This window comes from Thermobia domestica, chromosome 11 (assembly GCF_964235325.1).
Source record: "Thermobia domestica chromosome 11, izTheDome1.hap1.1, whole genome shotgun sequence".
In the NCBI taxonomy this organism is placed as follows: domain Eukaryota; kingdom Metazoa; phylum Arthropoda; class Insecta; order Zygentoma; family Lepismatidae; genus Thermobia; species Thermobia domestica.
This window is the reverse complement of record NC_137464.1, coordinates 124,752,552-124,764,695: the sequence shown is the minus strand read 5'-3', so window position 1 is coordinate 124,764,695 and position 12,144 is coordinate 124,752,552. Positions and strand designations below refer to the sequence as shown.

Below are 12,144 nucleotides of genomic sequence, written 5' to 3'. Positions count from 1 at the left end.
GAAATGAGTACAGTTTTCAGTGTATTATTTAGTGTCTCTTCCTCAGTATACTTCTCAGTGCAAGTCTTTTCAATGTATTATGAACTGATATTGCACACACGCCAGGGTTTCCAATATTGGTTGAAAAATTATCTAATACGTTGCTCAATTGACATATAGGTTTTCTTTATTAGGTGTGTTTAATTTTGCTGGTGAATTAATAAGTTTCATTACATACGCTAGCTTATTATTAGACTTCGGAATTTTAGGCACCAAAAAGTTTAATTTTAGGCGCCTAAAATAGGTACTAAAAATAGGAAAATAGGCGCTAAAAATTAAAAATAGGCTCTAAAAATAATAGTATAAATTATTACATACCCCTTTTTATTAACATCTTTTGTTTTCAGTGAATCAGGTGATTCATTCAGTACACAACTTGCTCATTCGTAATTTTGGAAACAGTAAATTACCAACAGTTTCTCAAAGTTTTCGACTGTCAATCTCTCTCTTTTGTCTGTAAGGATCATCTTTGCTGCCGAAAACGATCTTTCCACTGAGACAGATGTTACAGGAGCATACTTAAATTTCGATACATTTTTCATTTCCACTTCGTCGGGGATGGTTTCATCCTCTCCCATCAAAACTTTCCCTATACGAGCCAACACAAGAAATCCCTCATTCTTCTTCACTACACTTTCCCACTTACACTGCACTTTTTCCCCAACTTTCCCCGTAGCACTTTGGATTTTCTTTTCGGCTTCGTTAACTACTGACACCTGTTCACTAAGTGGCTTTCCCGTAGCTTCCAACTTAGTGATCGTCGTAGGTAAGAATGAAAAATTTGACTTGATATATACAAGATCTCTTTTGAGAATGGGATCTTTGAAAAGTTCCTTCAAAACTGAAACACTTGCAATGTTTTCCACACCAGGAAGTTCGCCAACAACACCAGCAATAGCGTCCAAGTTCTCTGCGTAATACAAAGCTGCTTCAAGCCATGTTCCCCAGCGCGTTAGGACAGGTTGTGGAGGAAGAGAAATGCCAGGCAGTTTTTCTTTAAAGACAGCGATTCTCGATGGGGCTTTGCAAAAAGTTTTTTTCATGTTAGAAATGAGGGCATTGACTTGAGGAAATTCGTTCCTGATTGTTTCAGAAATTCTATGAAAAGCATGTGCTACACAGGTAACATGGATGAGGTTGGGGTAGAAAGGTTTTAGGTTCTTAAACGCAGCAATCATGTAAGAAGCTGCATCTGTGCAAAGAAGAAGAATTTTAGAATCATCCACACCACTAGGATACAGAAGTTGCAAACTTTTGTTCACGGTGTAAGCAATTGTCTGGGCACTCACTTTCTTAATTTCCTTGCTACTTAACAAGTGAGGAGTTGAAGGTCCATCTTCATCAAGTTTTCCTACAACAACATTCACTATGTATCTATTGCATGCATCAGTAGTCTCATCGACGCCTACCCAAATGCTGGAATCGCCAATATCCTTTCTGATTGTATCAAGTGTATTGTTGTATTCAGAATCCAAACACGTTTTCCTGAGTGTTGACTCACACGGTATCGATTGCTGGCACCACTTCTGTAAAAACTGTCGGAATGTTTCATTTTGAAGTGTGTTCCATGGGATGTTGGCAGCGACAAGGGCTCTAGCAAGATCCGCATTAAATGTGTTCGCAGTTCCAGATTCAGATCCAGATCCAGAAGGCTGAGTTAACTGTGTCTGTTTCTGTTGTTTCTTCGCTTTAGATTTGGCAAGATGTCCAGCACCATCAATGTGTTGCTTTAAGTGGCACTTCTTTTCCTGAGAAACCTTAAAAAAAAAAAAAAAAAAAAAAACGCTTAGAAATATATTTTCAAATGCTTCTTACAAAACTAGTGAAGATGGTGGCGTTTTAACTTTAATTTCGGTTTCAAATTCTCTAATTTTCTTCGTGTACATTGCGACTAGTATTTTCAAACGGGTCAGTTCGGGTCAGCTTATTGTTGGACACCCTCAGTAACGGGTCGGGTCAGGTCAGCCTAACTCGGGTCACGAGTCTGGTATCGTTAGACCAACTCAGTTCACCAGTCGGGTCGGGTCAAACTATCTCGGGTGACCCGACTCGACCGGTGAACTGAGTTGGTCTAACGCTACCCGACCCGTGACCCGAGTTAGGCTGACCTGACCCGACCCGTTACTCGAGGGTGTCCAACCAAAAGTCGACCCGAACTGACCCGATTGAGAGCACTAATTGCGACAACTACCATCACTGTTTGCTTGCCTTTCTGGTCGTAATGTGCTTTTTTTTTTTTTTTTAATCGGTGAACGTTACATTATTGATTTAAAGTTGACAAAAAGGCAAACTTGTTGGTCTACCTCGTTAAAGACCAATATACCCCAGTCCCATTTCGAATCAGAACAGATCAAATAAAAGACTAATCGATGAGCATTTTACTTCAGAATAATCCCCAATTTACAGACAGAAGCAATAAAATTGTATATCAATATCTGAGAAATAATATTTAATTTTAAGCACTGTAACTAATTTAATTTTAAGCACTATATTTTATTTAATTTCGAATGCTGACACACTCCAACTTGGCAAAAATTAAAACATAATTTGGCAATATTTTGTTTGAGATTTGGATGCCAAAATAATTGCATGAAAAATTTCAAAATATCGTCCCTTTAAAATTTTCTTTAAAACTGTAATTTACAAAATTTTTAACTGATTTGAACCAAATTTTCCCCAAAATATGATTAAAATGTTTCAGTGTGAAAATCAGTGACCTGTCAAAAATTTAAAATAAGGGCCGTTTTAAAATTTCAAAAATTCAAAATTTTTGCAACTATCAACTGACAGAAACCAAAGTTAGAACGAAAATAAAGTATTAGCAATGCCTTAGTTGAGCGTGAACATCAGCATGATACAATAAATAAAATTGGCGTTTTTTAATTTTTTTTTTTTTGGAAATTAGTTGTCTCTTGCGGCCCTGCGACAAAAGGTGTATGGATATTCTTCATCAGGAGAGAGAGAGAGAGAGAGCAATCGATTAGAATTCCTTTTTTTTTTTTTTTTTGGCTTTGGGGAGAGAACATCAGAGACAAATTCTTCCTTTCTTAAGATCTGTCCTAAAATAAAATTATCCGCAATTGTAATTCTTGTTAGACGAGTGTCAGACTGTTCTTTTCTTGCCCCTGTGTGGAATTTATTTGTCTGTAACTATGGATGGAAATCAATAGCATCTTAAGACAATAGACAGTAGCACCTCGAGCAAAATTGATAAATAAAAAAACAAAGAGACAAACAAGTTTCTGCTTCGTAAAACAAGTTCTGAGACAATCTATGAACCTCAAACGCCGTTATTTAACTATTAACAGATCTTTTCTTTCTTTTTCGAGAAAAATAACAAAAAAAAAAAAAAAAATGGCCTTTAAACATTTTTCCTATCTTTTATGCTTTTCAAGATATTGACATTTCTAGTTTTTCTTTCAAACTGAAATCCTCGTTTTTAGATATTTTCGGGATGAAAGGATATATCCAGTTTCCTTAACTTTTTAAAGATAATCAATATTGGCATTGCACATTTCTTCTTTCAAACTTTTGGAACTGTTGGCATTTAAAAAAAATTGAATCCCGCCTTTCTTAACTTCTTTCGTATTTTTTTTTTTCTTTTGAAAAACGAGATAGCAAAAATATGTTTTCTTAAGCTCCTGAAACTGTCGAGTAATTGCTGGCATTAAACATTTTTCTCCGAAAAGAGGACCCCTTTTGGAGTTACTGACACAATATGTCAACTTTAACTTACATTGTTTTTAACCTTTACCGCTTTTTTTCGGGGGGGGGGAGTCCTTCGGAAAGAACCGAGAATGCCATGTCCGCTTTTCTCAAGATCCCCGAGAATCCCTAAAACTGTTGAATGTGTAAGTCTAGACACTTTCTTCCATTAGCACTTTCAAAACCATCGTTCATATATTTCATTTAAGCAGGCTGCTAGAAGTCTTTACATTTTAAAGATTTTCCTGTGTTACAGGATTATTTTTATGTTTTTTCTTAACTGATCTAAATTCCATGTAAATTAGATTTTCACGAGTTCAGCAGCTCAGTAACGTTGTCTCTTAAAATAGTTAACCTCCCATTGATAAAGGTTTTACTTTAGCTAGCTATACAGAAACAAGGAGGGGGGGGGTGTACAATTGATTTAATTAAATTTATAAATTCTGTAAATAAAAATAGCTTTTCTTACCTGCTTGCTGCACAATGGACAAAAGATTATTCTTCCATCGTATGTTAGATCTGGAAATTCTTGCAACCACTGGCGAATCAAGGTACTTTTTGAAGACTTCTCCTTTGGCATTGTTGCGTATGATACAAAACTTCTTTTTAAGAATCCTCAAGATCTGTGACTGGGCTGTAAGCCGTTGAGTCCAATTGTTCATGCGTTGTAGAGACGATGTATCGTTCTTGAACTACGTGTTTAAGATAAATCACTGCACTGACCCGAAAATGATACATGGATGGATACTCCAGTAAACTGAACCGCGTCACTTCATGAATCGTTTCTGTTCGTGGACTTTGGTTTTTCCCAAATATTGAAAGCGAAGACCCGAAGAGATTCTTGCTTCAATAGAGCTGTGTGTTGATTTGTGAATGTGTGTGTGTAAACTATTGTCCAAATTCCAGAGAGCTGAACGGATCACAGAAGAGCTGAAGTGAGCCGCTACAGAAGAGAAAAGGTGGAATAGTTCCAAGAATGCAGAACGGCAGGGAGGGGAATATTGGTTTCTGCGATATGCACTTAGCAATAGCTTTGGTTTTGCCCCTGGGGAAAGAGAGACAGACAGAAAGAGATAGAGATCTTTCAGTACAGTGTCTGCAGGATGCAAAGGGATGGTTTGTCTTTGTCTTTCACAAATGGGCTTGACCTTGAGCAGAAATAGCTCAACTTTTAGAAACAATTTTTTACATACAACCACCCTCTGCGTTTCACTTCTTCATACGAGTTAGACTAAAATTAGCCTCGACAAACACACTCACTCTGCCTTCAGATTTGTCAATTAAATTTCACTCAACACTAAAAAAAAAGTTTATTTAAAAAATACAGGAATTTTGTATTTTTTGCAGTTTTAGGCATTTTTAGGCCAAAACGGCCAAAATAGGCGCTAAACTCCATTTTAGGCATTTTTAGGGCACTTATAAAGTGTTTTAATAGGCTTAATTCCTCATGATTCGTAAAGATCCGAAGTATTTTTTACTTCCTATAAAGGGAACAAAATAGGCATTTGCCTTAAAATCCGAAGTCTACTTATTATTCAATACGAATACAAGATTGAATTTGAATGTGTGCATGTGTAGTTCTGTACACATGTTCTTGCGTGTAATACGAGTCGTACCTCAGCAATATATTTTATTTTATGCAATCTATAAAAATATAATTACTGAGGAAGTGAATTATAGGAATGCACTGACATGAGTACTTTCTCTTTTACAGCACTCACAGAAGAATATATAGAATTAGCACTGCGCTTGAACCCTTCCAACTCCAAGTTTGGAAGCAGTGACGACGATAACGAATTTGAAGAGTAGAGTGTTCACAAAATCGAGACACTTGATGTTGGTGGATGTGTCATTCTCAAATTGTGTCAGTTTACCATATAACTCAGAATTATCTACCGACCGACACTTTTCATCCATTCCGTTATTGGACATGTTGTCTGAGAGAAATATTCTGGCAAAAGGAACAATAATGAAATCTCGCATTCCAAAATGTGTACATTAATTGAAGACGGACTCGCAATAAAAAGCCGGGGGTAGAGGCAGCTACGACCAGGTGGTTCGAAACGATGATAAATTAATAATAGTAAAATGGTTTGATAATCAATCTAAGCTCTTTGCTTCTTTGAATATAGGGATGAATCCTGTGACGAATATCGCTGCAGGTGCAAAAACCAGAAAGAGTATGTGCAGGTTCCAAGACCAGCAATTGTCAGAAAGTACAATCTTCATATGGGCGGTGTAATATCCAAGTAGCGCATCAAATCAAGGGCAAAAAATGGACTGTAAGAGGGCACCGATCCTGGGTGGCCGAGGGGGCTGCCCTCCCCAAAGCTCATGTCGGCCCCCTATTGTATTTATGAATATACAATATTTGACATAATTTGAATTCAGTTTGTCTTAAAAGCCTCATATATATACTTTCTGCATCTGAATGCCTCCCCCCAAATTTACAGAGAAATCGGCGCCCTTGCTGTAAGATGTATTTTTCACTTCGTCGAGTTTGTGGCAGCAGCAGCTTGGACTGAATGCCGTGAAGAGGCTAAACGCCACTAAATGCCAGAAAAATACATTCTTGATTACTATAAGTTCAAGCTGTTAATTGCACAAGATCTGATATTTGATACGGGTGCTGCCGCTGATGCAAATGCAAGTTCAAGAGAGGAAATGAAATCTTTAAGTTTTACGTCCCACGATTATGCCGGTTAGGCTAAGGGAGACGGTGATGATGAGAGATGAGTGAAAATGGTGGAATGAAGAGATGGAGGAAACGGGAGAACCCCGAGAAAACCCACGAGCACGATGTTTGTCCACCACAAAGTCCACACGGCGCGAGCTGGGCTCCACCAGTGAGCCACCGCGCCCCCCAAGTTCAACAGAGGATTCCAGTGGTGAAGAAGTTAGAAGGAAAAGAAAACAGAGGCAAATTGTTCCTATACCTCCTAAGAAAAGAACACGTCATGCAGAACTTGTGCCAGAATATAATCCCGAAATACAGTCTAGTAGGTCAAATTTCAGGATGGAAAATTTCAAAATTTCAAGCAATTTCAACATTTGTACGATACTCATCTTGTCTTATTTCACCAGTTGAAGAAATTGCTTGTATTTATTTAGAATGTAATCGAAATTAAAATATTGTATAGATAGGGCCTATGTAAAGTAGAAACGCTTTCAAAGTCTTGACTGGAAGACCAATGAGAAAACGACCATTAGAAAGACCTAGTCGCAGATGGGAGGACAATATTAAGATGGATCTCGCAAAAATAGGAATACAAAGTAGAAACTGGATCCAGTTGGCTAAGGATAGAAGTCAGTGGAGAGCTTCCGTGAAGGTGGCATTGAACCTTCGGGTTCCATAGGCCATAGAGTCAGTTAGTTAGTTAATAGATATGTAATCATAACATTGTTTCTTACCATTTTCACTATATACGGACATAACTGCTAATCTAAATTGGAGGCAAGGAACTCATGTATTGGCTTGGTTGTGACCTAAGATATCAAATATGATACCTTACTGTGTAACACATCCAGAGCGTTGCTTTACTAAAAGACATTTTCCTACTTTTTGGTCATGAATGACCAATTTAATTACAGTCGTGTAAATTTTTACCTGCTATCGTAGCTTCAGGTCTGAGGAGGTTACATCTAGGAGTACAGAATAAACTCTGGTTGTTTTTCATAACCAGGGGCGGACTGGAAACCATAGGGCCCACCCTGCTAAACTGAAATGAGGGCCCACTGTATAAAATTTGTAAAAAATGTACTTGGCATTCTTCATATGTATTACATATAAAAGTCCAAAGTATTACATATAAAAGTACTTTTTTTTTTTTTAAGTAACCAAACCTGCAACCACCCTACTTAACGAAGATACGTATTTTGTCATAGCTGATCTGGGGCTCCCCTCCCCCTTGATACGTAAAAAATACCACTTACTTCAGTCGGGAGTCTGCTCGCGAATGTGCCGCAATCTCTCTCGGTACCTGTCTTTTTGGTGAGAAGAAAATGTAACCCACATACACAAATTCGTCTAAATATTGCTGTATAATCTCGAGGAAGTACGCCCCGCTCTTAGCAGACAACTCCCCCCTCCCAAGCGTGTCAGGTGAGACAACAGACATGGCGTCAGTGTTGGAAACTTGAAAAAAGCTGTAACTTTGTGGCCTCAATGCAACACAAAGAATGCGATTGGAAGTAAATTTGCGATAGATTTCGAAACGCAAGATTTTCCTTGACATAAGTAAGTCATAATATCATATCTTCATGTCGCAGAAAGATTAGATATCGTCTATCGTCTAGTGTAGTCCGCCCATTCCTCGGCTGGCCCCAACTTCTCTTTTCATATGAATACCTACTTTGCACATTACAAATAATTTTTACATTTTACTACACTTTTATTTTAAATTAACTTTAAATAACTAAAGGAAAGTTAACATTTACACGATATACACACTGATTTGACTGACAGCATAAGTGTTCAGCACTTTTAGAAGTTACACCAACGCTTACTGAGCCCTGTGCCGGCAGCTAGTGCTCTCAAACGGGTCAGGTCAGGCTTCATCGGGTCAGGGCTCGAGTCGAACCTCCTTGGGTCACAGGTCGGGTCAGGGCTGCTCTAGTCACGGGTCGGCTCGGGTCAACTTTCTTATGCGTCGTTTCGGCTAAAACCTATTCGGGTCATGGGTCGGGTCGACGTTCAACTCGACCCGAGAAGGATTTAGCCGAAACAGCGCATAAGAATGTTGACCCGAGCCGACCCGTGGCTAGAGCAGCCCTGACCCTAGCGTAGGTGATCTGACCCGATCCGTGTCTCAAGCAGGCTTGACTCGACCCCTGACCCATGAAACCCTGATCTGACCTGTTTGAAAGCACTACGTGGCAGCAAACAGTTCAGTTAATTTCGTGTTCCCCTGTTGAAGTTGTGTAATTTCAAGTAAAAATAGCCATAAAAGATAAGCTACAATTGACTGAAATCATCCAAAGACGTGGTGTATACATTATAATTTACAAACATCTTAGACAGAAAAACAGGAAAAAATACCTGGCAACTGTCCTGCAGTACTCGAATGAGTCACATCACGCTCATTTGTTTCTTGGGGCTTCACAGATTCAAATAGCATATGCTGTTTTGGGTCAGATGCAGCTTTTTGTAAATCACATCTTCGTTTGTGTTCTCGCTTTTTAACACCACTTTTATATTTTTTCTTTACAGTAATCTTACAATCACCCCTACCATCCATACTGACACAACCACATCTGTCTTCCACGACAAACGACATGTAACTGGTGTTCCAATAATTGAATTGCTGCTATCGAATTTGCTCTTCGATTTAATATACAAATAAAACACGAGCCGAGGGCAGCAACTTCATAGTAATTGTTTGAGGTTTGTATAAAACAATCGTTGATAGTGGTGACTAATTTCTTTTCGCTTTACCGCACTGAAAAAAAAAAAAAAAAAAAAAAACGAAGCCTGATCCGACTTCTTTCTTCGAACCTTGGTCTGAGGACAATGCAGTTCAAAAGCGTTCCGGCTCCACCTTCACTTTCCACAATAACAATATCTACGAAACTATTGTTTTTTTTTAAAACATCGCCACTCGACGGAGTAGGCAATGGTATCCAAATCCAATAACAGCCTGAAATCTACTGTGTTTCTTATATTTAAAAAAATAGTAGTTAACGTGCTCGTTTTTAACAGCTGCTGTATCACAAACCCCGCAATGTTTTAGGGCCTGATTGTCTTATAGACGGAACCTTTTCAAGTCGATAAACGTGAAGAAGAATAAGGTCTGTTCATGAAAGTTTAACTTTACGTCTTTTTTTATGCAAAACACAAGTTTGCGCGAGTTACTCTGCCATATTTTTGATGCTGGTAGGTTTAATTGAGCACATCTTTTTAAAATTGGTGAAGGGGGCCCACCCTGCATTTGCAGGGTAGCAGGGTGGGCCAGTCCGCCCCTGTTCATAACACATTAAGGAGGGCGCCTGGGAATTCTCGCCCCGGGCGCTTACAATCCACGCTATGGCCCTGCCGGGAGGCACTGCTTGTACTATTCTATTTATTATTATATTATAGACGTATTATTTTCTCCGGTGGGGCACTCTAAAAGTTCGGGGGGCAGTGCCCCGTAAAAATATATCTGAAAGTAACACTGTTCCGAACTCAAGTCCAAGGAATTTGCACTTGAGCGTCTGTGGTTTTTATCGGGCTTAGCTATCTCGTTTCCTCCCACATTTTCATTTCATATATTAGTTCACTGTCATTCACCGTCATTAATCATCCGTTTCACTTAGCCTAAAGGGCATAACCGTGAGACATACAAATAGAAATTTCACTTCATTTCAGATGGATCTCCATAAACAATTTTTGTCTGCTTGTGAATAATTTATTGGTATATTTCCTACAATCTCTGTGAATATAACTTCGTATTTTCATAGCCAAATCCTTCTAAGGCAATGTACTAAAAATATAATAATAGGCCTAATAATAATAATAATAATAATAATAATAATAATAATAATAATAATCGTTCAGTTTTACTATACGGATCCCTAGTATAAGTAGTAATAGAAGTAGGACTAGGGGCTAGGGGTAGCAGTAGGAGTAGGAACGGGTTAGAAGCCGCGCAGAGGTTCGTTGGGTTCTGTTCTCGACATAAATGGGCAAATTAAAGACTTCCCCAAAGTTTTTCGTATATTTTACAATCTGTGGATCCGTATGGTAAAACTGAATAATAATAATAATAATAATAATAATAATATGTATTATCTTTTAAAAAAAGGAAAAAGAAAGTACTCTTGTTTTGTATTTAGTATGTAGAAAGTCCGCCCCCTCCAAAAAGTTTTGGGTCGTCCGCTGTCCCTACAACAACTCGCTGGTTATACCCTTGTTGTTTTGTTTGTTTTTGGTACAATACTCATTTCACGAATTCCTTTACTATTATACCTTTGCACCTGCCACCTAATCCCTTGACAGAGTACATTTGACCATTGACTACGAGTCCAGCTGTTCCTTTCTATATTGCAATAGTAATAGTAAAATGCAGAGTAATCAATAATAAATTGCTGGTTTTTTTTTTTTTTTTTTTTTTAGGGAGAGAGAGAGAGAGAGAGAGAGAGAGAAGACGCATCTTTAGCCAAAGAAAAGAGCGATTTTAAAATGTGCAGTCTTGCTAGTAGAATGAATGAACTTACCTAGGCTTTCAAGTGTGAGCAGATCTTCTGTGTTTCCCTTCGCAGCCTGAATGCTTGCGTCATTTGTTATATCAAGAGATAAAATTTTTAGTCTTTGATTGCCACACTGATCACGCAGAAGGCGCGCCCCTTTGCCTTCGGGTTGAAGGCAAGCTGCCAAAACAACGAAGCCCAGTCTATGCGCATCAAGGGCGAGTGAGTAACCCAGGCCAGAATCACAGCCAGTGATAAACACTGCTCTTTTGCTATTGTTGCTGTCTCCAAGCGCACGTACAAATGGACGGAACACAATGTTTCGAACAACTTTGTAGGTTACACTTGCTGCGAGAAATCCCACTGCTATTTTTACAGGCTTCGTAAAAATATGCATTTTAGAAGACGTGTAGGCAGAACGCGATTCACAGGAATACTTAAATTTCCCCTACAGCAAGTTCTTATTCGAGGCTTACAGGTAAAAACTTAATAGAAGTAAGACAACACAAAAATAATTTGCCTGTCACAAGAAGTATACCTGTTATGTTGTTTGTCACTTTGCCAAGTTCTAGTGCTTCCCTCAGACGACAAACTTTGAAACTACTTGAGTTTCATTCAATTCAATTTTAACCATAGTTTAGATTCATATCTGGCGAATGACGTGAAGCAGTCATGTTTTATTCAAACAATGATCCTCACTGATGCTTTTCCAAGAAAATAAATTCATCTCGATTGATGGATGTGGAATAAATTAGGAAAATAAGGTTAAAACAGAATAGTTTTCTTTCTTATTTTTAAGGAAAAGAACTGCGTATGTTAGAAATATATGTATTATTATGTGTTTATCGGTAAGTAATGTGGAAACTAGAGGAATACTAAAACTACAAAAATCTCATGATTGAATAACCAGTGGCGTTCTCAGAATTTCGTTAAGGAGTGAGAGACTCAAACATAAATCTCATCATTTCAGAATACGTGTGTTTTTCTTATGTAGGCCTATGTATGTATTTTAATATAGGCTATTAAATATTTATTTTTCCATGCTATCTTGTTCAAGCGGTGTTTAAAACCACGAATCGCAATGTTAACTTGAGAGCCGAATCACAAGCGCATTAATACATGTTGCCGCGCGAACCTTTTCGCAGGAAAGCCTTTGTGTGTGTGTGTGTGTGTGTGTGTTTTGGTTGGGTTCTCATTCGCCAAGGTTTCAACTGGCGCTGCTCTGGGTCTCAG

The 12,144-nt window shown here is 38.3% G+C and overlaps 1 protein-coding gene across 1 annotated transcript in view; it reads right to left on the bottom strand.

The window, feature by feature from the left end:
- sro (SDR family oxidoreductase shroud) overlaps window positions 1-11,475 on the bottom strand; it is an 87,626-nt gene extending 76,151 nt beyond the window's left edge. Inside the window, exon 1 of the mRNA XM_081731107.1 lies at window positions 10,939-11,475. Coding sequence (XP_081587233.1) covers window positions 10,939-11,308 — 370 coding nt within the window. The 5' untranslated portion in view covers window positions 11,309-11,475. The remainder of the gene's footprint in view (window positions 1-10,938) is intronic.
- Window positions 11,476-12,144: the final 669 nt, after the last annotated feature.